The following is a 24,030-nucleotide window of genomic DNA, read 5'->3' as shown; positions in this document are numbered from 1 at the left end:
AATGTGACAATCTAATAAGCAAGACAAAGAGTATAGTTTCCCAACTATGAAGAAGAGAGGAGATAATCTACTTTTGAACATATAGGCATATTTTATTTTATGGGCTTATCTATTTGGAGGGTAAAGAGAAGAAATAGAAGGTGGAGTATTTTTCCCCCTAATTTTTCACCTCAATTTTTAGTGTAAGACTAAGACCTTTTTTAAAAAAAATAAATGTGATTGATTGAGTGAGTGAGTGATAGCAACTTCCTCGAGCTTGCTTGCATGAAAAGCAAGGGTACAATATGAGAATTATAAAAATCTCTGGTGATGACAAGCCACAGAGTCTAAATCCAACTTTCCCTTAGGCTTCCTAGCAACTAGGCAAAGAAGGAAAATGCACAGATTTACGTAGTTCTCACTTTTCAGCAGCAAAAAGCAAATCAGGACATCAGGAGTGAGAACTTTATCCTGGAGAGAAACTGTCAGAGGGCATCAGGAACAAAGCAAAAAAATTATTCCAGGAGGTTCCGTGATCCTGGCTTCCTTCATTCACGAATGAATGCAAATTTTCCTCTTAGTACCTGTCCTAGACAGGTTCAGAGACACTTGAGGTAATTCTCTTATCTTAGGAAAACAGGAGCCCATGGAAAAAAGCACACCTACTTCATTCCCCATCCATCCAAGTAGTCCTCCTATGAAGACAGTTTTTAAGGAGAGCATCTCTTCATCTTCTTTTCACTCAGCCCACCTTCCCCTGCCACTTTTAAAATAGAAGGGGAACTTTCTGACAGCAGAGATAGTAGGCACCTCCTAACTCGGGTTCAGCTCCAGACCACCAATAACCTTGTTGATAACCCAGCTCTCCAGGAGACAACAAACTGTGATGGGTAGAGTTTGCCAATTTCTATAATGGGACTACTCCAATGGGTCAGTGACTCTGCAGGGCCAAACTTAATTTTCAACATTCGTCACACCGTTGAGAAAAAAGCCATGCCTGTTAGTACCAGAGGAAAGAAATTCCACCAGTGCTCAGCTCCAAGCCAGTGGAAGCTATTCCAGGAAAAGAGAGAATGTTGGAACAGAGGGAAAGAAGAATTAAGAAGGAGGCAGGAGAGAGAGAAGGAAATTAGGGCTGGTATGAGACCCTACGTTTTTACTCCTCCAGTCTTGCAGGCAGCAAAAGTCAGAAAAGAAATCATGCTTATATACCATCAACTGTATCCCCTTTGAAAGCTCCATCCCTCAGAAACAGCCTGATTGTAGACACTGGGCCATCAGATCAGTTCCTTGGAAAGGAGCAAAGGAGGGTTAGTTGCAATAGAAGAGAGAGAATTCACTCATTCTTTTGGAAACCAATAAGATTATCTCAACTCTTAGCATTCAGTTAGAAGTTAATAAGTTACTTAAAAATATGACTTTGCATAGGTCGTTTAACAAAAATTAAACAGACTACTGAGATCAACATTCTCTTTTGAATAAATTGGGTTTGTCAGACCCCTGGTTCTATGGGTCTGGAGCCATTGAATGTATGAAATCACTTAACTTCAGTGCCTTGTTTCAGAGCAAAGCCCTATGGCAACGTCAGTAAGCCCAAGTCCTGGGTGTCCCTGTGGACATCCTGCCTGGGATTTTTCCACCCCCGCCTGTACCCCATGCCCTCCTGGCCCTCTGCTCTCAGATCCTTGCCTAAAAAAGCTGACTGGAAGCACCTCACATGCGCCTGACTTTCTCTGAGGCTATCTGGAAACGTGCTTTCAGAAATGAAAGAAATGGGCACATCATAGATGGTCACTAATGTGAAAAATTAAAATGCCGCTTATGTCTTCTGTAAAATGGAGCTTCTCTGTATAAATGCTTCATTGAAGTGTAGAAGCAGGTTCAAGCCCTGCTCAAATAAAGTGTTTTTTCTCCCAGAAAGCAATGTCTCTAAACATACCAATCTTGTTATTATTAATTTTTTTAATGGGAGGGCTCTAAGACCAACGTACTTCTTATACTATACAACCATACCCAAGTCCCAGCAATTGGATGCCTCATTCTATGCATCTATGGATTTCTTGGCTCTCTTTTCCTTTATAAAGCAGAAGTGTTAGAAAAATGAGGGATTGGCTAGCAGAATCACCTCAGAACTTTTTAAAACTAGAAGTCTGCTCCCTAAAAATTCCAAAGTTCACAGAAGCAGCTTGTGCCAGAATCCCCTGACTCAGCATTAATTGTTCAGAAAACTACAAGTCTCTCTCCCTGCCCAGAGTTCTACTGGTGGCTATCAGGATGGAAGCACAGTGGTCATGTGCAGTTTGCAAAAGCTCAGCAGTGATTCTGACGCGGTCCTCCTGCCTCCTTGAAGACCCTCTCTCTAGCCTTCACCATCTGGAGCCTAAAGTGCCTAGCACACAACATATTCTCAACAACTATTTAGTGAATAAGTTGATACACAAAGGAATGAATTAATGAATGAGCAAAAATCAAACTGAAAAAGGTCATAGACCATCCCCCAAAGAAAGTCTTCCTAGTCATCCACGTTTGGTTTTTCAGAAATAAATGCATTCCAGCAGATTTACTAATATCCATGGATTGCAGAAAACCTCAGTGATCCTCCAAGTCTAGCTCATAGGCAGTGCGGAAACGTCCTCCACAACTTCCCTGCGAAGAAATTCTTCAATCTCTTTTGGAGCGAGATCTTATATCTCCAAAGCAAGTATTCTCCTACTGAATAGTTCTGAATATTAGGCAGTCTACTTAGTTTTATTCAGCCTATTTAGTTCTATGAGGCCACCTGGAATAATTGTAGGGCTTCTTTTTCCTGCCAGCATGTCAGATTTTTAAGGTCAGGGCATGTACTCTCCTTTATTCCTTGGAATTTTCCCTGTGGGACCCAGCTTCAAGCTTCGTGTTCCTTCTGGTTGCTCAGCCATTGGTTAATGTCCCTGAAAAATCTGCTTGGCTTATGCTGAGGTTGAGATGAGTACACGAGCCCTGAGCACACAAGACTTTTTGACAAGAGATGGTGGAAAAGATGAAGCAGCAAGGGGCATGCTAGACTTGGTTCAAACTTGGCCCAGATGAACCCTGAGGAAGGTAGTCTATAGGCAAGTATCAATCCTCTTGATCTCAGTCCTCACGGGCGCTGAGCTCCTCTCCCTTACTGGTAATATCAGAAACCATCTCCCCAGCCAGGGAAAGCCAAAGAACTTTGGGCACTTGGTTTGCTGCTTTCTCAGTTGGCTTTGCACAGCCTGTGTGCTCCTGTAGTTCTGGAAACTTGGTTTTTAGGCTTGTTAGGGGAAAGAGTATTCTAGACATGGGTCACAAGATCCTCATTAATTAAGTTCAATGATTGGGAACATTCTCTGTGTTAGACACTGTGTCTCTGGATGCTGGCAAACACAGTTGAGAAAGCTCCATTCTTGCCATTAAAGAGCATCTGGCAAATTTGAGAAGAAAGACATGTAACTATAAGTTACAATTCAAAGTCACTAAGAAAAGAAGTGTTGTTGGAAGAGAGAAACATCCAGTTAAGTGTGCTCCAGGAATAGGGAGGATTTCAGTGATGACTCGCATGTATTGAGAACTTGTCGTGTCCTGGGCACTTTTGTTAAATGCTTTACATATTTATCTCATATCCTAGTGATAGCAATTTTATTAGGCATATATCTTCAAACCCATTTTACCAAGGCTCACCCCTCAGTCATCTATTCATTCATTCACAAATTAATTCTTGAGTGCGTTATATGTATTAGGCCCTGTTTTAGGCATTCAGGATATATCAATGTCCTCCTGAAGCTTATATTATAGTGGAGGATGCAGTCGATTGTTTGCATACATATTAACACGTAAAAAAATAAAGTGTAATTTCATATTATCAAACACACTATAAAGAAAAATGAGATAGGGAGATAAAAGGAATCTGACTTGGGGGTCAGGGTAGCTATTTAAAGTAGAATTATTAAGGAAGGCACCAATAAGGAGGTGGTGTTTGAACAGAGATCTGAATGAAATGAGGAAGTGAGCCATGCAAAGATGTGGGGAAACTGGTCCGAGGTCGGGGAAGCCACCAACTCAGTGGTTTAGCTGGGTTAGATCCAGGTCTGTTGGATCTCACATTTCTCAGCCACTTGGCTCTATTGTCAGATTTGGCTCTCAAAGGCTGAGAAGGCATTTACACAGTGAAGAATATGAGAAGGGCATTCCAAGCAGAAAGACAGAAGACCAAGTCCAGGAGCCTGAGAAGTTTTGACCCTTGGCCAACAGCAGGTTATTTCCATGGGTTCTAGAAAAGAATCCTGAGCACCAAAGTGGCCTGAGTGATGGTCTCTTCCCAGTGTGAGGTTTAGGGACTTGTGAAGTCAAACAGTAGCACATGCTGTTTGACCTGTCTGCTTCCCAACATCTCTGAACCTCAGTGTTCTCAAGGCAAGGAGTCAGAAGACCTGACTCTTGTGAGTGATAATTGTACTTGGAAAGGCATGGCTTAGAAGTCAGACAAACTTGGGTCAGCTCTCTGTTATACCTGAGACCAAAGATCCATCATGCAGATTTCGCCGTTGGAACTTACTGAGGCAGAGTGTGAAGTGGAGTCATAGGGACCATGTTGTGAACCCTGGCTCTGCTTCTTTCTAGCTCTGAGACACTGGGAAAGTTACTTAGTTTATCTGATCTTCAGTTTGCCTTACAATAAAGATGACGATATGAAATCTCATAGGGATAATGCGATGATTAAAGGAGATAATGCATATAAAAGGTTAAGTGCAGTTTCTCACAATGTCATCTCTGCTTTGTCATGATTAATATTAGATATGTGCACCTTTGGCAAAACATTAGGGCTAAATAGCTCTTCCCATTGGCAAAATGGGGATATTAGCCCTTTCTTTTGGCCTATTGTAATGATCAAATGAGAGAATCTTCTGTAACAACTTTGTAAATTGAAAAATGCTATACAAACATGAAGGCTTCTTATTGAAATGCACATATGTGTGGATTTACAAGGTGTTAGCCGTGAACACCACATATCTATCATCTTTCAGTTCCTTAGCTCATTCATTCATGTGTTTGTTGAGGTCATATACTAAGAGCCTGTCCTAGGTGCTAGAGATACCAAGACAAGATAGACGTGATCTCTAACATCAGAGCAATCCAGAATGCCTGAGAGTTCCAGGAACATCTTCATATCTGTGTCTTTTTAGATCCTCTTAGAGTATATTAAAATAATTTTTTAAATAACTCAAAATGCCTTTCTGACTTCATTTCTGAGATATTCAAGATACTTTTTAATAAGAAAAACAGTTTTATCCATCATGCACTGACTTTAGTTTAAAAAATATATTAGCATTTTAAGATTTACACATTAATTTTTAATTGAAGGCACGAAATCTCTAAAGGGTAGAGAAGTGACTTCTGCTTAGTTTGGTCTGTACTCACTTATCAATGAGCTTGTAGGTGCGACACTAACAGATGATCAATCTCCTGCAGAAGATTAGTGTGCGGGCCCAATGCCATTGAGGTTGAAATTCAACCCATATGGAAGCTGCTTGTTAAACAGGTAACTAACTGTTTTCCTTTATTTTTGAAAAAAACATAATTCCCATCTTGATTTTTCACTTCCTACTACTCAGGGGAATCTTTAGCAACACATGGGTACCTTGATGTGAACAAAATCTGGGTTTCATGCAATTTCTTTTTGTTATTTCCTTGTTGCTTTTAGTCTTTGCTTTTCCTATCTATTGAGGTGTCTTTTTAGAAAAATAAATACACAGACAAATATATATGTATATTTGTTCCAGGCTTTCTAAGGGGTCTGTTTCCCTCACCACTTGTTTTAAATTCAAATCACTTTAAAAATCCCTTTCCCAGTGCGAGGGAAGATTCCTGTTTCATAATCTCCTCTCTGTTTGTTTTGTTTTCTTAAGTTTTTGATGGTAGTTGTGGTGGCAATGACCCCAATGTTATTACTTCTATCATCTCTTTGAGGATTTAGAATGTATTATTTTGCTCTTTTTCGTATTGATCTATTATTTCCATTTTCTTGAGAGTGACTTCATCCTTTGTTAGCAGGGGTTTTTTTTTAAGGAATATTTTCTTTGCGTGCTTTGAAGTTATTATTATTTTTTTGGTTAACTCCCCTTACGTGGGCTGTTCCCTCCTCCACTTTTCTCCTTCTCTTTGTGCTCTCTCTTGCTGTTTGATGGCTCTGCATTTCCCTCTCCCTGGTCTCCATAGGTCCCCAGTTCAGAACCAGGACTTATGTTGGAGGTTTGGGCTCTGTCCCTTGGGAATCTGTTAGATGCAGGCCCTGAGCCAGCGTGGGGCGTGGCCAAGTCACAGTTGCCCATGTACTCTGTTCTTTCCCTTTCCACGCTCTGCTGGTGAAACACTGCTAAATATGACTTTTATCAGCTTCTTCTTTGGGGCAGAAGAAGCCCACTGCCACCCCTATTTTCCTCTGCAAGCTTGGGCTTCATCCCCTGCCATTTATAGGGCATTTTCTGTCTTACTCCCCCTAGAACTGGGCTCCTAGCTTTCTCCCTCCAGTCCTTGTCTGGAACCCAGCAGACTGGTCATGTTAGTGCCCATGCAATGCTGCATGTTTCTAGTCTATTTCTAACCCAAAAAGATGGTCATTTTATTTTTGAGCATGGTCGTATCTGTTTTAAAATAAAATTCTCACTAGACTTTTTTCTTAGGTTCACAGTAAAATTCAGTGGAAGGGACAGAGATTTCCCATATACCCCATGCCCCACATATGCACAGTCTCTCCCGCTATCGAAAAGCAGGCAGCTCTTTTGGGCCAGCCCGGGTGGCTTAGTGGTTAAGTTCAGCACCCTCCACTTTGGCGGCCCAGGTTCAGTTCCCGGGCTCGGACCTACACCATTCGTCAGTGGCCGTGCTGTGGTGGTGGCTCACATACAAAAAAGAGGAAGATGAACAAAGATGTTAGCTCAGGGTGACTCTTCTTCAGAAAAAAAAAGAAGGCAGTTTTTTAAACTTTTTATTCAAGTACATTTTCAAGTTGCCAATGACTCTCCCAAGTGTCAATTTGGTCTAGTTTGAAAGTTAGAGCTAGTATTTTCTGGCATCTATTTACTAGGCCTTCAGAAGAAAAAAAGCAAGTAAAACTGTTTCTTCACATTTGGTTTCAAAAGAATATTGAATAAGGGAGCTAAATTAATTATGATGGTGTTGTTTCTTCGACAAGAAGTATTTAACCAATTTTCTCCTGAGATTATATAAATTGAAAATTGTATTATCGTCAGTGCATAATCTACAATTAGAACATTTTATGCCAAGCAACAGAAGAGCTATAATTTGTAAGAGAAGCATGTTGCAATGGAAATAATAAATGTTAAGGAACAAAAGCTTTTTCCATGTACAAAATACTTCTAAGAGTTTAAGAAACTCTTGAGATACAGCCTATTAACTTATTAACCAGGTGCTGGTTCATTTTTAGGACTAAAGTAGAAGTTTATTTAATGTATTAGAGAATTATAGAAAGTAGAGGTAAGAAAGAGTGGCAGTGTTTTAGGTAATATTTCATCTAATTCATAATATTCATAGAGAGCACTTCACCAAGAAAAGAATCCTTGCACTGCTGAGGCGAGCTCTTGAACTCATACTATGCGTGTATGTCACGTGAGCTTCTCCAGCTCCCTCAGGTTCCCCTCTCTGCTATTAGTATTAGTAGTGGAGTCAGGGGCCGGCCCAGTGGCACAGCGGTTAAGTGCCCGCATTCCGCTTTGTCGGCCCGGAGTTCCCCCGGTTTGGATCCTGGGTGCCGACCTGGCACCACGTGGCAACCCTTACTGTGGTAGGCATCCCACATATAAAGTAAGGAAGATGAGCACGGATGTTAGTCAGGGCCAGCCTTCCTCAGCAAAAAGAGGAGGATTGGTAGCAGATGTTAGCTCAGGGCTGATCTTCCTAAAAGAGAAAAAAAAAAAAAATAGTGGTGTCAGCAGGATCAAAATGGGGGAAATGAGAGAATAAAAAAAGTTGATGGTATTACCAAAAATACCTGCATGGCGACCAGCTTGGGGGCTGAGGATCCATCCTGCCATGGTTTTCACTGCAGCTTCGGGTAAGGCCTTTCTCTTCACTCCTCCTCCTTGTTTAAGGCAAGGCCCGTGCTGACTTGACTGAACCTCAGAGGATCTTGCTAAGGCCTGTGACGCAAAGAGTATATTATTTTTAAATAACCTGGATAAACGTCGAATCTTTAATTTTCGTTGTACAACTTGACTAAGTCTGTGGTGTGTGATCATGTGACAAAGAAACCTGCAATAAAAATGTTCAAAATTGAACTATGTTTTAAAAAGAAACTGAATCACGTGTCTCCTCCATTATGGGTAAATCTATTTAAAAAGGTAAATTGTTGGATTTTTGTTATTGGTAAAATAGTTTTGAAAATTCAGAGTAAATAAGAATGGTGGGTTTGTGGGCATAGCTCTGAGTGCTTAAAATAATTTTGCTTCCACCACGTTACATCCTATGTGCTTGACATTGTCCCCACCAAAATTAAGGGAGTTCAAAGTGAATTTTTAAATATTAGAGATTGTTGTATGTTGTAAAAAATTGGAAAAACCAGTCTATAAAGAAATGACATCATCTTGACTGCCACTAAGTTCCATGCAAGTGACCTAAATGCTGTCTTTGTACCTGCAGGTTTTAAATCCATTCTATGTATTCCAAGCCTTTACTCTAACTTTGTGGCTGTCTCAAGGTTACCTAGAATACTCTGTGGCCATCATCATCTTGACCATTATCTCCATTGCCTTAAGTGTGTATGATCTGCGACAGGTAAGAGCTGAAATCACAGTTGGATTCTATTTAGCTTTCGGCTGCAAGAGAAACAAAACCTACGGAATTTCCATTAAGAGCAAGGAGTTGCTTTGTTAAACATAAGTCGTAACAAAAAAAACCAACAAATCAAGGGCTTACTAAAAGTGGAATCTCAGGAAGAGGGCTTCCGGAATACCAAGGAGATTCAAATGTCCGCAAACTCTGATTATCGACTGAAGGCTGCACTGAATACTATATTTAGAAGGACTCTGGGGCCGTGTCTGAGTATGGTGGGGAAGATACTGTGATGGATTAATGAGGCTGGCCGTAGTTTTAGGAGGGGCAGCAGCCTAACCGTGCATTTTAGTCAAGACTCTTTCAGTTTGCAGTGGGAGAAACCCAACTTGAGCTAAATTAAGTAACTTATATAAGCCATTTCAGGGGTATTTGTTTTACTTTGGCCATGGATGGATCCAGACACTCCAATAATGATTAGGAATCTGTTTCTCTTTATCTCTTAACCCTGCTTTACCACAGTGCTGCTTAAAGTATGGTCTGCAGACTGGTTCTGGTTATCTGTCTGTGATACAATAAGTACGAGAGTAGGCGTTTGTAAATTTTTTTAGCAATTTGATATTACCACACCATCCAAATGTGTGATCACTTTTCTAGTAATCATGGTTTGAGAAATGTTTTACTATATATGGTCTTTACACCTAGATAGAGACTCTCTGTACTGACAAAGATGGCCCTAGAGCATCCAAAGATGGGATATATGACTTCAGGGCCCATGATCTCAGAGGAAGGGAGAGGTCTTCTCTTTACTAGCGTCCATATCAATATCCCCCGAAAGATCCTGGTTGGCCCAGCTGGAAGCAGAAGATGGCGGTGCTTACGTGCTTTCATATGTCTCCAAACCCTCTTTCTTCAAGCTCTTTTGATTCGGTTCTTCAATCTATGTTCCTTCACATTGCAAGATACGCTATTTTCCCTTGTTCCTAAATGTTCTCCCACCTTGGACTCCAGTTTAGTTTGCACTAGATGCTTCCTCTGTCTCTCATGTAAGCACAGCCTTAATCAGAACATGGTTCTTAAGAGCTTCCCATTTCCCTTCACTCCTGAAGCCCCTCTTAGGCTGTCTTGCTAATTCCTAGACTCCTTTGTAATGTAAACTCTTCTCACAGGTGATAGTAGGTTCATAGTTCATAACCTTTCCCTCTCTCACCATCATTGTTCATCTTATAGCCAGTGAAAATCTTCCTTCTTCAAAAAATCAGTCTTATAAGTGATATAACAACACATTCTGAAATAGAATTTAGCTGACTGCTACTTGTAACGCCACAGATCCTCTAAGTCTCAGCTCCCCACAGCATCTTTCTAGAAAACGTTCTATTACTTTGCTTAAGATTCATCAGACTGAATCACGAGGCAACCCCTAAAGGAAGTCTCACTGTATTGGTTGCATACTTTTATGAACTTGACTGTGGAATTAGCTTTTTAGACACGGTGGGTACTTGTGTCAGCCCATCAACTCCGGTGAACTGTTGAAACCATCAAGTCTCAAACTTCATATTTCATCTGGAGAGGGGGAGACTAAGACACACAGAACTTGTTCCAGGTCATCAAGTGGGTTTGTGACAGAGTCAGGGGTTGTGGCTCCTCATAACATGAAACTCTTCTGCATGTGCAGTATTTTCTTAGCAGAAAGCCCTTTGCAAAGTAGCATCAGAGCTGGGGCTGAGAGTCTAACGTGAGTGTGAGAGGAGAGGTGAATCCTAGCTGTCGGTGGGGTAGACTCTGGGCACGTGTCAGTAAGGCAGACATGCGGGTGTTTAAGCAAGCCTAGCTGGAAGAGAATTTTGCTCCTTCTCTATTTCATCACTCAGCAAACATTAGGTCTAATACTGGCTTTTTATCTGGTTTTAGATCCTACAAATTTTGAGTTACAAAGCGTTCAATGAGAAATGAAAGTAAGGCAAAATGTATTTAAAGAGTTAGGAAACAGGATCTAAAAATGAAAAGTTAAATGAATGAAGACACTTTGAGCTAGGGAGTGAGGCCTGGAAGGCCTTTGTTTTTGGTTTTTTGCTTTTTTGTAAATGAGTGCCCGAGTGTGTTTCTTCATGAACTAACTTAAATCACAAAAATACTAACAGTGACCAGTAACCTGCCTTTGATGGTGGCAAATACTTTCTGTCTGGCTGCCAAGTCAGGGGGAAGTGTGACTGTCCTTCTGGTGACCTCTGGGCATTTGAGCAAACGCATGAAAACAGACGCCAGGACAATGAAAAATCTGACATGTTCCCCTTAGTCATGGTAGGAAATTACAGTGTCCCAAACTTTTCCCTTGGTCATTTGAGAAAGGTATGTAATATGAAGCCCCCAAGTCGAACTTCTAGTTTCTGGTTTTTGAGAAATCTTTGCAGTAATCGAATATCTAACTTGACACCTGCAAGCCACTCATATGCTTTTTGGCTTAAGTCAAACCTTGTGAATGTAGTTCCTTCCCCCGTGTGCTTCAATCTATTGGGAAAATGTTACACACAATGACCAGGAAATATCATCACAAACCATCTCAGTGTTCAGAGGGAAAATACAGAACCCTCTGACGATTTTGGGCCGGATAATCTTATCAAGTTCCAATCTCCCTCTTACCACTCTATTTGTATAACTTGACACTATTTGTTACTTGATGTGCGTTTGTGTGCGTTTGATGTTATAGTCCAAAAAATGAGATGAAATAATGAATTTCAGACACTTGTGTTCCTACTACATAGTAGGCACTCACATATTATTAGTTCTTATTATCACTGACATTGCTGTCTTTATCATTATTTCTGGAATGGGGAAAGTAGGTGATGAAAGGCTGGGAGGGGCACAAAGCTTGAAGGGAGGGGTCCTATAATTTGAGCAAGGAGGTAACATCGAACATCCCAGGACATGGCTTCCAACAATCACTGACTCACTCATTGTGTGACGCTGGGGACTCTCCCTGGAGAGTCCTCCCTGGGCCTCAGTTTCCTCAGCTGTAAATGGTAGAGGTGAAACTCTGGTTTTTTTAGGTTCCACATTTTTAGGATCCTGTTTCACCAGGGTCATCAAAAGACATGAGAAAAGAGCCCTTGAAAACTTTATTTCTGGCCACTGGCAATCTGGGAGCATGTGTTGCAGGCTGGAGTCGATTCCTGCAGAAGCCTAAGAGGTGTTGGAGTAACTATCACTAGTAACTAAACTGCTCAGTCATGATAGGTACAAATAATAGAAACCTATTTAAACCACCTCAAGTACAAAAGGTATATACTATAAATATGCACCAGTAACGCATGGGACCCAAGGACATAAAGTACAGAGGTACTTTGCCAAGAGGCTGGACCCAGCAACTTGGGTTACTCTCTCCAGCTTCCTTTTCTCTGACAGATATGGAATGTAGAGATTGTTGTATGTTGTAAAAAATTGGAAAAACCAGTCTATAAAGAAATGACATCATCTTGACTGCCACTAAGTTCCATGCAAGTGACCTAAATGCTGTCTTTGTACCTGCAGGTTTTAAATCCCTTCTTTGAACCGCCTGACATGCACTCACTCCTCACTCTGGGAACTGGGCACACCCAGAGCTGTGGCAACCTGAAACTACTTTGTTCCTTGTGGCTTACACATTTCCCATCTATGTTTATGACAAATTTCAGTTACTCTTTTAAAGTTCCTTTACCATGTCCATTTCTTCATTTGAAACTCAGGCATAGCTTTCTTTAAGGAAATCCAAAAGAAATATAGAAATTCCTATGTAGGAGTTTGGGGAAGGATTGTAGAAAAATTAGATTTGATTCTACACTTCAGAGGGCAATGTTTCCGTAAGAGAATTACTTGAGATTCCCGAGCTCTTGACCCATTAAATCAAAACACCCAGGGTGAGGCCAGCCCAGTGGCACAGCGGTTAAGTTCACACGCTCTGCTTTGGTCGCCCGGGGTTCGCCGGTTCAGATCCCGGGCGCAGACTTAGGCACCACTTGTCAAGCCATGCTGTGGCAGGTGTCCGACATAGAAAATAGAGGAAGATGGACATCAATTTAGCTCAGGGCCAGTCTTCCTCAGCAAATAGAGGAGGATTGGCAGATGTTAGCTTACGGCTAATCTTCCTCAAAAAAAAAAAAAAATCCAGGGTAATGACGGGAATCTGCACTTTTAACGGTTTCATAACAGGTGATTGTTAAACATTCTAAAGGCTTTAAGATCTATGTTATAAGGGAGTCCAACAAAGGACAAATTCAAACACTAAGATTCCACGGACATCATTTATTTATTACTGTCACCATCAGCTGAACATATTTTTTCACACTTTTTATTCTATTAGATGCACAGAAATCCAAGTTTATATGGAGATTTATTTATGTATTTAATATCACATTTTATTAAAACAGGATCTTACTATGTACATTAATTTGGAACTTGTGTTTTCCACTTACATGCTATGTAATGGCCACCCACCATGTAAACAAATAATTCTAAATCATGTTTAAAAATAATGGTGTGATATTCCATGGCATACCATGATTTATTAAACCATTTTCTTATTTATGAAAAATAAGGGGTTTCCTCCCAATTTTTGCCACTGCAAATATATTGAATTAAACATAACTACACTATAGGTATGTCCTTACATATTAGTGTTTGTGGGGTTTTTTTAGCAAAGCAGCCAAAGTCAGGTTGCTGTATCAAAGGATATGTATATTTTGGATGTTAATAGATGCTGCTATATCATTTTTCCCAAATTAAACAATTCCTTCTCCTACCAGCAACGTATGAAAGTACCCACTGCCCAAGTTCCTCACCAGCATTTCATTTTCTATATTGATATTTAAAATTTTATCAATCTAATATATTTTTAAAAATTGCATCTCCTGGATGTTTTAGTTTATGGTTCCCTGATTACTAGTGAGATTAGACACATTTTCCTTTGTCTAAGAGATTTTCATTTTTCTTTTCTATTTACTATACTTCATATCCATTATATACGTGGAAAAGTTTTATTTTTCTATCTTTTTTCTCTTGACCTTGCCTTTTGCCAGACATTTAAAAATATGTATAGTCAGGGGCTGGCCCCGTGGCCGAGTGGTCAATTTTGTGCACTCCACTATAGGCAGCCCAGTGTTTCGTTGGTTCGAATCCTGGGCACGGACATGGCACTACTCATCAAACCACACTGAGGCAGCGTCCCACATGCCACAACTAGAAGGACCAACAACGAAGAATATACAACTATGTACCAGGGGACTTTGGGGAGAAAAAGGAAAAAAATAAAATCTTTACAAAAAAAATATGTATAGTCAAATAGGTTTCTCTTTTCTTTATGGTTTCTAGGTTTCCTGTTTTGCTTATAAAGTTCTCCTCTTCCAAAATTAGATATTCTCTGTTTTATCTATTTATAATTCATTTAATATTCATTTTAAAATCCTTAATGGAATTTAAACATTCAGGTTCTGCTTCTTAACAGAATCCTTAAATGCCTTTGCTCAAAACAATGACAGAGATGGAACTTCAGACTTAATGGCAGTATTGCAAAAGATTTCTTTAGAAAGAAGAAAAGGGATCAGAGGACAGACATTTATTCCATTAGCAGACAGTATTTGCTAATAGAAGCTTATCTGACCCAACCTTTAAGGCATCTTGTAACACTATACAAAATGGGCCAGCTTCCTGAAACTGTATCTTTGCAGTTTAAATCATACATCCTCAACGATCAATATCTGCCTAGCACTTTACAGTTTACAGTGGGCTCCCACATCCATGATGTATGTGCTTGTGCGGGGCCTGGCAAACTGTAAAGTGACACACATACGATTGTTTATCCTCCCATGCCCTGAGAGGGAGGGACGGGCGATCAGGAGGGGCTCGCCTAGGAACAGTGGCAGCAGACCACAGCCCCGGGTTTCCTGACTCCAAGTCAAGCACTACACACTGTCCCATTGAGCAGAATCTCAAAGTGACCCGAGAGCTTCCTTGCAGCAGTAAATGATGGTTTGATAATTTTATACAACAGAAAGCAGATCAGAGGAAGCAGGTTGGCAGGAATGGAAGAAGGAACTTGTACCGCCTCTCCAATTCCTCCTGTTGAGCCACGTCGATGTTCACCGTTTCACTGAATTGCCAATTTAGCTAAACAGAGCCATGCTTTTGAAAACTAAGAGGGGAGCTGTGCACAGGAGTAGAAATAAGCTATCTTCCTGCATGTATTCTAGCCCAGGTCATGCCGCACAGAGACGGCTTACCTTGCCTAAGCCAAGAAAGACCCGCTGCAGTCCCTTTCTAACAAGCCTAGTGCAGGCATGGGTGCGAACCTTGGCACTCAGCTCTGTTTACATGGAGCTGTATTGCACCCTCCGTTGCTAACTCCATGGGCGGCTGCTAGCAATAGCGCTGAGCGTACCAGGCCCATGGTGCTTTGCCTCCACTCAGAAGTGAGTCTGGCTCAAGAGACACCTGAGTGGATGCTCTCATTACTTATCTCCAGAGGAAATCCAGCCACAGCAAACACAAGGACACACAGCAACAGTTGCTGAATAATAACAATATGCATATTAGACTTGGAAATTGATCCTGGTCCCACTGAACAGGGACTGGAGACACCAGAGGGAGCCTAATGAAAATCAGGCAGCGAGCTTGGAAATCATGACAAGCATCAAGCATTTGCTTTTTCCTAGCTGGTTGGTTGTCATAGAAACCTGTGTTTGTAGAGTTTCTGAGCATATTAGCTCAAAGAGGATGCTTACATTATCCTACTCCAGTGTGGTTAGGAAGAGTAGAATAATTCAGTTGTATTAAATAGATATTTGCTGAGGGCCTACTATGTGAGAGACCACAGGGATACATAGATGAATACACGGTCCCTTCTTTGAACCGCCTGACATGCAGGGGACATCTGACAAGAAAACAGCTAGCTGTAATGGAATGTGATCAGTACGGTAATGCACGTGGAAATGGAGAAAGCAGAACAATTAATTCTTCCTGGGGATGTTAGGGACTCATGGTGCGGAGGTGACATTCGAGCAGGCTTTATGTGAAGGATCAGAAACTTGCTAGTAGAAAACCAGGGTGAACATTCTAGGGAATAGCTTGAGCAAAGGCACGGAAGCGTGGAGGGCTACACGGAATGCCAAGTGTGATAAACAAAGCCAGCTTTCTGCCATAATGAGTTTTGAGAATTACAGTTAAGCATTATTAACTCCTACTTCACTACTTGCAAATGTGTTGATCATCATCCTCTTAAGCTAGGCTGAAGTTATCACGGCATTGACGAAGAGAGTTTGCCAATGCAAGAAAAGAACTTAAAGAAATTTATAAAGAAGGATGTTTATCTTCTTAAAGGAAAAAAGCTGTTTTCAAGCACTTTCAGAGAACAGATTCGTCAACAGAAAAGGCTTGAGAGTCAGATGAGATTGACTGAGTTTGATGGTTGATCTTAATCCTTAGTAAGTAAATGGCTGTGGGCAAGTTACTAAGTCATTTTTAACTCCCAGTTTTTTTTGGTTTTGGTTTGTTTATATGCATTGGGGAGAATAACATTTTCATCGTAGGATTATTTTGAGGATTAAAAAAATCAAGCAATATTTTCCAAGGGCCTACGACAGTGCCTGACACACAGTAGCCTCTTAATGTTCTAAACTGCTTAAAAATAATAATAATTTGAGTCATTTATATACTTTAGATATTTCTTCTACGAAGTGGTGGGTTATGAATAAGTCTCTGGTATGCAAAATAAATCAATATCATGTCATTTTAGAGGTTGAAGGGAACTTGAAAATGATCCAATTCAATGTTATCTGTTTACAAAGGAAACAACTAACTTATAAGGTGAAATTTCCTATATATGGGTACATGGCTGGTTAGTGGGTAAGCCAGACCTACAACTCGGGAATCCTGACTAAATCCAGTGTTCTTGCCACAGAATCACGGCTGACTTTCTCATTGTTATCCATCATTAAAATGGAGCCCCAACAGGCATGCCTCAGGAAGTCAAGTTAGGGCAATGAATACGTGCCAATAGTAATATCACTTCTTCCACTCAATTGATCCAAATGATTGAAGTTTACCTTTTCAAGCAAAACTGAAATAAATAATAAATTGTTCTGTGTAAATATTAACATTAAATTCATTATGTTCTCTCAAGAGGAAAGTTGCATAATTGTGTGTAATGCTTGTCTTAGCCTGGTGACATTTGTAACATTAAAAATCATCAACAGAACAGATAAAAATAATTTACTGTAACATCTGAAAGGAAATCTTTTATATCTGAATGGGGTTAAGCTGTATTTAAGTACCGCTGACAGTATTCAGACCTCTCCACTTAATGGTACCCAAGTAACTGACATCCATAGAGAGAGAGGCAGAGCCAGCCGGTGATGCTCCAGCTGGCCCAGCATCCCACTCTCTCCAGCTGATGGCGCCCCCTACTGTCAGTCTGGGGAATTGTGTGGACACCTCTGCCTTGTCCTCTGAGTTCGCCTGCGAGATACTGTCTCCACTTCCCCAGGCTGCTTCTATTCCCTCCGCTTTGCACAAGTCATATCTCAATGAATTCTACCTCAAGTGACTCTTTCCAACTGATGTTCTCAGACAATTGTTTTTTCAACAACAGCTTTCTTATTAATCATTAACACTCATTGAGTTCTTACCACAGTAATGAGTATTATCTGAAGGGATAACTAAGATAAGCACTAGCGAACTTGAAACAACCCCATGAAATAAATACTGTTATTGTCTCCACTTCCAGATGAGGAGAAGGAAGTTAAACAGCTAAATAAGTTATAGGTGGTAGCACCAGGATTCCAAACAGCGCAGCGTAACTCCAGTCTGCAGACTTACTCAACATGCAAATCTACCAGGTCATAAAGGAGGAAATGGCTGTCCCACATACAATCGAAAACGATGCAAATATTCACAGGCTTTTACAATGGAAAGCCACTCACAGATCAAATTCAGCTTTGCCGTTTTACAGACAGAGAAACAGAGGCACGGAGAGGGGAAGTAACCTATTTGTGGTCTTGTTCTTCCTCGTCTAATCGTGCATCCTCCAGAAGTGAAACCTCGGTGCCTTTGCCTGGGTCTTTGGGGTGCAGCGGCTGGGCACTATTTTTCCTGGAGTTGAAATAGCATTAAACTAATGAACATATTTGCTGCTGCTAGCAGGGGGTTGGGTAGGGTAGAGGTTGGGGTCAAGGAAGCAGGAAGATCAAAAGAGAAACTTGAGTCTTTGCCCAGAATCAGCTTGGCTGTGACATCAGGCTCAACATTTACTTTATTGAGATCATGTGGTTTTTAGAATATGGAACATCTAATATTTAAACTTTGACTTTAAATTGGTAGCAATCAGTTAAGCTGCACAACCTTGTGGAGGATCACAACAAAGTCCGGGTTACAATCGTCGTAAAAGGCAAAGGTAAGTGAGATGCTCTGCCATCTTCAGCATCCTAATATTTCAGGGTGGAATTGTTCTCATTTGTTGTTATTAGTCAAAGAGAAAAAAGTCTTTTCTGATTGAATTCAGGACTGGGGCTAAGGTGAGGCAAACGAGTCACCTAAGATGGAAAATTTAAGGGGGCAACGGCATGCAAAGCTGACCTGTACCTATAGGACCCTGAACATGAGTGCTTTGTTGAATTTTGCACCCTGGGTACCTTGCATACCTCATCTTGTCTAGCCCTGATTGAACCGTTTCTATCCAATGTCAAGGTTACTTCAAATTCCCTTTGCCCTCCATATTTCACTCACTTGAATGTTACTGGATAAGTCTTCTTAAGGCATTTTATTTGCCCAACAAACCCTCCAAAACAGACCCTGCGTCCTACATTTTGATCTGTCATTGAGAATTAGGCCTGCAGGAGGCTTGTAGATGGCTGGCTGGACACCTGGCATTTGCTCTGAGTTGGCCTGGGGTAGAGTGGCCACAGCCCTCTGCAAGGAGTGATGAGCTGTACCCCAGGGCAGCAAAAGCTGTCTGGATGGTTTACACTAGGCCCCAATCCAAGGACAGAGTGTGCCACGGAGGGTGGGCAACCCAGCCAAAGAGAGTAGGCAGCAGCAAAGGGACACTTCATTGACCAGGAGTATCTTCTGTGGGCAGAGCGCTGTCCCAGGTACCAGGATCAAGATGGGATCTTGATGCTGAACGAATCCTTTGCTATGGCCCAGGAATCAATTCCCTAATCCTGGTTCTCTGGGAATTTCTGATCGTGTGGGAAGGGGCTGGAGCAGGTCAGCATGCAGAGTAGCTCTTGGCCAACGGGTTGATAAGAGTTCTCAGCCACTTTGATTCCTAGGTAAAAACAGGAAAAAGTCAGCTAGTCATGGACAATTTGTTTTGCCTAGGTTTGCAGGAGCTGGAATCCCGTCTCTTGGTTCCCGGAGATATTCTTACTCTTCCCGGCAAAGTTTCATTGCCATGTGATGCTGTTCTGATTGATGGAAGCTGTGTGGTGGATGAAGGCATGCTCACAGGTAGGCACTTGTTGTGGAGCTTTCTCTTTCCTGCTCAACATCTCAGCCAAGTGTTAGCAAAGCAGGTCAACATATACTCACCCGCTTTATACCAGGCTCATGCTAAGATGGTGAGAGATCGGGGAGGGAGACATGCTCAACCTATGTGTGCAGATGGAGACTCAATATATACAAACAGGAAACATTTAACAATATGAGAATCAAGCCACGATAAATACGGAACTGGAATAAAAGTGTAACACAACATGTGACTAATTAACTGATGGGTGTGGCACATGGGGTGCTTTGGATTCAGAGGACAGTGAGAACACTACATCTTTTTATAAATATGGGAATGGTTTCTACACCTATCCAAACAAAACACAACCCCAAACCACCAACTCTCACAGTTGGCAGAGCGTGGATTTCTCCAGCCCTGTAGTCTATAGTTGGGAAACGGAGCCCCAGGTTACCCTGGGAAGGAGACTAAGTTGACCCTTCTGGGAAAGGCAGTGTAACAGTTCTGTTCTTCAGAATCGTGTCTCCAGCTGATCTCCCTGAGCAGAAAACCAGTTTCTATCTTTCACTGCAAGCTCCACAAAGATCATGAAGAATATTTTGTAGATTTTGTGAAGGCATCATTTCTCGTTCATCTCTGTACTTCTAGGACTCCTTACCTCTACCCACGCGCTCAGTGTCCTGAACATCCTGAGCTATCTTTAGTGCCTGGAGGACCCCATGCTCTTTCTCTCACTTCTTCCAAGAGCACTTTCCTCTCCTTCTGGATCTGGCTGGCCTGACTCTCCTTTCTTTTTTTTTTTTTTTTTTTTTCTGCTTTATCTCCCCAACCCCCAGTGCATAGTTGTATATCTTAGTTGTGGGTCCTTCCAGCTCTGGCATGTGGGACGCCACCTCAACGTGACCCGCCGAGCAGTGCCATGTCCGCACCCAGGATCCAAACCCTGGGCCACCACAGCGGAGCGCACGAACTTAACCACTCGGCCATGGGGCCAGCCCCTACTCTCCTTTCAAGGTGTCGTTTATTCATTGTGCGGGAAATCTTTTCTAATCATCTGTTTGGCTTAGATCTTCCGATCTCCTAGTACTACTACCAAAATACTTACTTTGTTGTATTTTAATTATTTACTGCTATTTACTAGCCTGGCTCCCTGAGCTTTACGAGGGCGGGGTTTCTGTCTCTCTTGTTCATTATGATATTCTCAGCACCTGGAGCTGTGCCTGCACAGAATAAGCACTTAAAAATATTTGTGGAATGAATGGATGAATGGGGGGGCAACTGAGTGAATGAAAGGTAAATAATAATGACTATGCACATGCTTTATTGCTCCCTTGTTGCCTAGAATAGTGCTGGGCTTAAGGAACACTTGGGAGAGTGATTAAGTGACAGTTCTCTTTGTGAAAATGGGCCACTTTTTAGATTATAACAACAAACCATGCTGGCCAGGTGTGGGAAGGGTAGGCAGATTTTGAAGAAATATTTGAAATGTAATCAAATGTACCATTGCTTGCACCACCAGCATCCCTAAGAACGGTCCTTTGACTCATGGGATAGGCATGAAGACTGGGTCAGCTGTGGTTTGTATACTTTCTTGAAATTGGCAAGTGCGAACTCTAAGTAACTACCTGAGTTTGCCCAGAACCAACAAAATACAATCTTCTTTAGGAGAAAGTACACCTGTCACAAAGACACCATTGCCCCATACGGAGAACACCAGTGCCTGGAAATCCCACAGCTTGGAGGATTATCGGAAACATGTCCTTTTCTGTGGAACCGAAGTGATCCAAGTCAAGCCCTCTGGGCAGGGCCCAGTAAGAGCAGTCGTTTTGCAAACAGGTTAGTAGATTCCGCTTTTGTAAATTTAGTCCATGACGGGAGGTAGGGGAGCTGGATTAGGGAAATCTTGTTTAAGATTATGGAGTTTGTCACATTCTGGAATTACCAAGCACACTCGTTTCCAGTCAGACCCTTATTTTAAGTCGCCACCATTTCCAACTGAATGGTTCGTTGTTAAAACCATCATATATGACGAAGCGTATACAGGGATGAAGTATATTTCCTCAAAGGCAAAACTATGTTCTTGTTTTTTCTTGTGTCCACAGGCTTCTTCTCTTTTCCCTCTACACCCTTTTTAAGTGATTGCCAAGAAAACAAATTCCAATCGCTATCATTTGAGGACTTTTTCCTTTCAAAGAGTTGCTTGCTGGGCTGTTATTTCAAGGTCTCTGCTAGATAATTCTGCCTGGGTTCCCTACAGACACTTCACAGTCAAGGCATCCGAAGAGAAGCATCCTCCTCTGTCGCCTCTCTCTTGACAGCATCACCATCTAGCTAGCCTCTTCACGTCATCTTAGACTCCCCCTTTCTCCCATAGCAAATAGGACACCACATCCTGTCAATTCTTCAAAGACCTGCAGGGTCTCGTCTCCCTCTTTCTCATCCCCATGGTTGGTGTTTTGTTCCGACCTTCATCATCTCCTGCCTAAGCTATAACAACAAAAATATTCTTTTGACTGTTCCCTTTCAACTTTTACTTCAAACACTTTTTCTTGTGTTGTTCCATCTTTTTTTAACCTATCCCTCAATCTGAATCAAGTCACATTTCTAAAACATGGTTTGAAACAGTTCATACACACCTTGCTGAAAAACTTTTCAAGACTGCCAACATTAGTCCCAATCTTTCACATGACATTACACGACCCACACAGATACAAAACATGCCTTGCACTTTGATATCTCTATGTTTTAGTTTAGTCTATAATTCAATTGTTCTACCTGATTTTTTTAAAATTAAAAATATTAAGTTTTGTTTTATGTTCGAAGTAGTCAGTGGGCATGAGAACATCTCTCAGCCTGCTGATCAGCAGTAGCTAGTGGGCGGTGATCATGGAACCTGCCTGACCTGAGCTTGTAAAGTTCTAAGGCTACAGGTTAGGGGAGACTCTCCTCCTTTTCTCCAAAGCCTGCAAAGCTTTGTTTGAGGAGACCAGATGTCCATTAAGCAGAGGGATTAAGGCATGTTTTATACTTATAGTACTGACTGATATCTAAAATATATAGTGGTCAATGTCTTTTGCCAATAATTTAGATCTTAATGAGTATCTACTAAGGGCAATGTACTGAGGGTTAAAGAAAAAAAATGTGAGATACTCTTTGTCCTTAAAGAAGATTGTGGTCTGGTGCAGGAGACAGATGGATTCATAGTTAACTAAAACACAAAGCAGTGATAGATGTCAAACCACCAAGTGTTACAGGAACTCCAAAGAGTGAGAGAAATTATTTTTGATATGAGGTATGGGAGTAGAATTTTGGAAGCATTTATTTGATGAGATGGCATTTTGAGCCAAGCCTCATAGGATGGGAAGGATTTATCCAATCATATCAGATAGCTGGAAAGGCATGCTAATTTGTGTTTGCGAAACACGAAGGAAGGAGTGCACAGGGGTCTTCTGGGACCAGTGAGCAGTCAAGAGATAAGTCTGGCAAGGTAGCAGGAGATCAGACTGAAAGGGATCTCAAATGCCATGCCTCGAAATTTGAACTTGATTTTAAAAAATAGGGGCACTGGGAGGTTTCTGAGCATAAGAATGACGTGATTGGAGGCATACTATTTAAGAAATGACTTGCCTTGTGCTCTCCTTTTCTCTTAATTTCCTATTACATTCAACACATATCTGTGCTTTAAAGCCTTCTTCTCTCAGCGGCTCCTCTTACCTGGTCACCACAGTCATCAGCTCCTTAGTCTTCTTTTCCCCAACCCCATGCGTAAGTGCAGAGCGGCACTGTGTGAGCCACTGAAGCACCGACCCCCAGAGCAAAAGAAATGGAGCAGCACTAAGTGAACGCCATTTATGGTTTCTGGTGACTTGTAAGAACAATAAATGTAAATACACTGTTAGGTCACAGCAATGCTGTGTTCATTCCATATTCAAATGACTCTATTAACCAATCCTTAATTCAATGCAAACTATTTTTGGTTTGGGATGAAACTGTATTAAAGGACCTTACTTGACCTGTGATTATCTTCATGTAGGTTATAATACAGCAAAAGGAGACTTGGTGAGATCCATCCTCTACCCCAGGCCTCTGAACTTCAAACTATACAGTGATGCCTTCAAGTTCATAGTGTTCCTGGCCTGCCTTGGAGTTGTGGGTTTTTTCTATGCTCTTGGTGTATACATGTACCATGGAGTAAGTACTGGGTGTAAGCCTTTTCAATGGCATAGCTTTTTCCAGGAGCTTGACCTCAAAAGGGTTGGGCAAGGTTACCTCTTAGTCCCATCAGTCTGAATCAATGCTGTCCAGTAGAGCCTTCTCAGGTGATGGAAATATTCTATATCTCTGCTGTCCCATATGGTAGCCCTTGACCACATGTGCTTATTGAGGACTTGAAGTGTGGCTAGTGTGATAGGGAAATGAATTTTCAATTTTACTTATTTAAAGTAATTAAAATTTAAATAGCTATGTATGGTCAGTGAAAATTGCATTGGATGGTACATCTATGAAAAGTCACAAAGTTCATGGCTCCTTTTACCACTTGGTTGGGAATAAGAGCTCACCACATGTGTGGCATTTGTGATAGCCAAACCTAAACAGCCTCAGAGGACATGCATGTTTCTCAAGCCCGATAGGCTGGGGAGCATTTAGTCAATCAGATCAGAGAGCAGGAAGGACATACTAATTTGAGCGAGCAAAACACAAAGGAAGAAATGCACATGGGTCTTCTGGAATCAGCAAGCAATTAAGAGATAAGTCTAGCAAAGTAGAAATAGATCAGATTGAAGGGG

The 24,030-nt window shown here is 41.4% G+C and overlaps 1 protein-coding gene across 2 annotated transcripts in view; it reads left to right on the top strand.

Annotated features, from left to right (window-relative positions):
• The window catches only part of ATP13A5 (ATPase 13A5), a 98,383-nt gene that overhangs the window by 17,341 nt on the left and 57,012 nt on the right, over positions 1-24,030 (top strand). For both annotated transcript variants that reach the window (XR_011428796.1, XM_001498779.4), the window contains exons 6-11: positions 5,452-5,521; positions 8,638-8,772; positions 18,115-18,187; positions 19,117-19,245; positions 20,909-21,079; positions 23,277-23,434. Coding sequence is in view for 1 of the 2 variants with exons in the window: in XM_001498779.4 (XP_001498829.2) it covers positions 5,452-5,521; positions 8,638-8,772; positions 18,115-18,187; positions 19,117-19,245; positions 20,909-21,079; positions 23,277-23,434 (736 nt within the window). In the remaining variant the exon portion in view is untranslated. The remainder of the gene's footprint in view (positions 1-5,451; positions 5,522-8,637; positions 8,773-18,114; positions 18,188-19,116; positions 19,246-20,908; positions 21,080-23,276; positions 23,435-24,030) is intronic.

The sequence above is a fragment of the Equus caballus genome, chromosome 19, assembly GCF_041296265.1.
Source record: "Equus caballus isolate H_3958 breed thoroughbred chromosome 19, TB-T2T, whole genome shotgun sequence".
Taxonomy (NCBI): Eukaryota; Metazoa; Chordata; class Mammalia; order Perissodactyla; family Equidae; genus Equus; species Equus caballus.
Note: the sequence above shows the minus strand (reverse complement) of the source record. Positions and strands in the feature narration are given on the sequence as shown.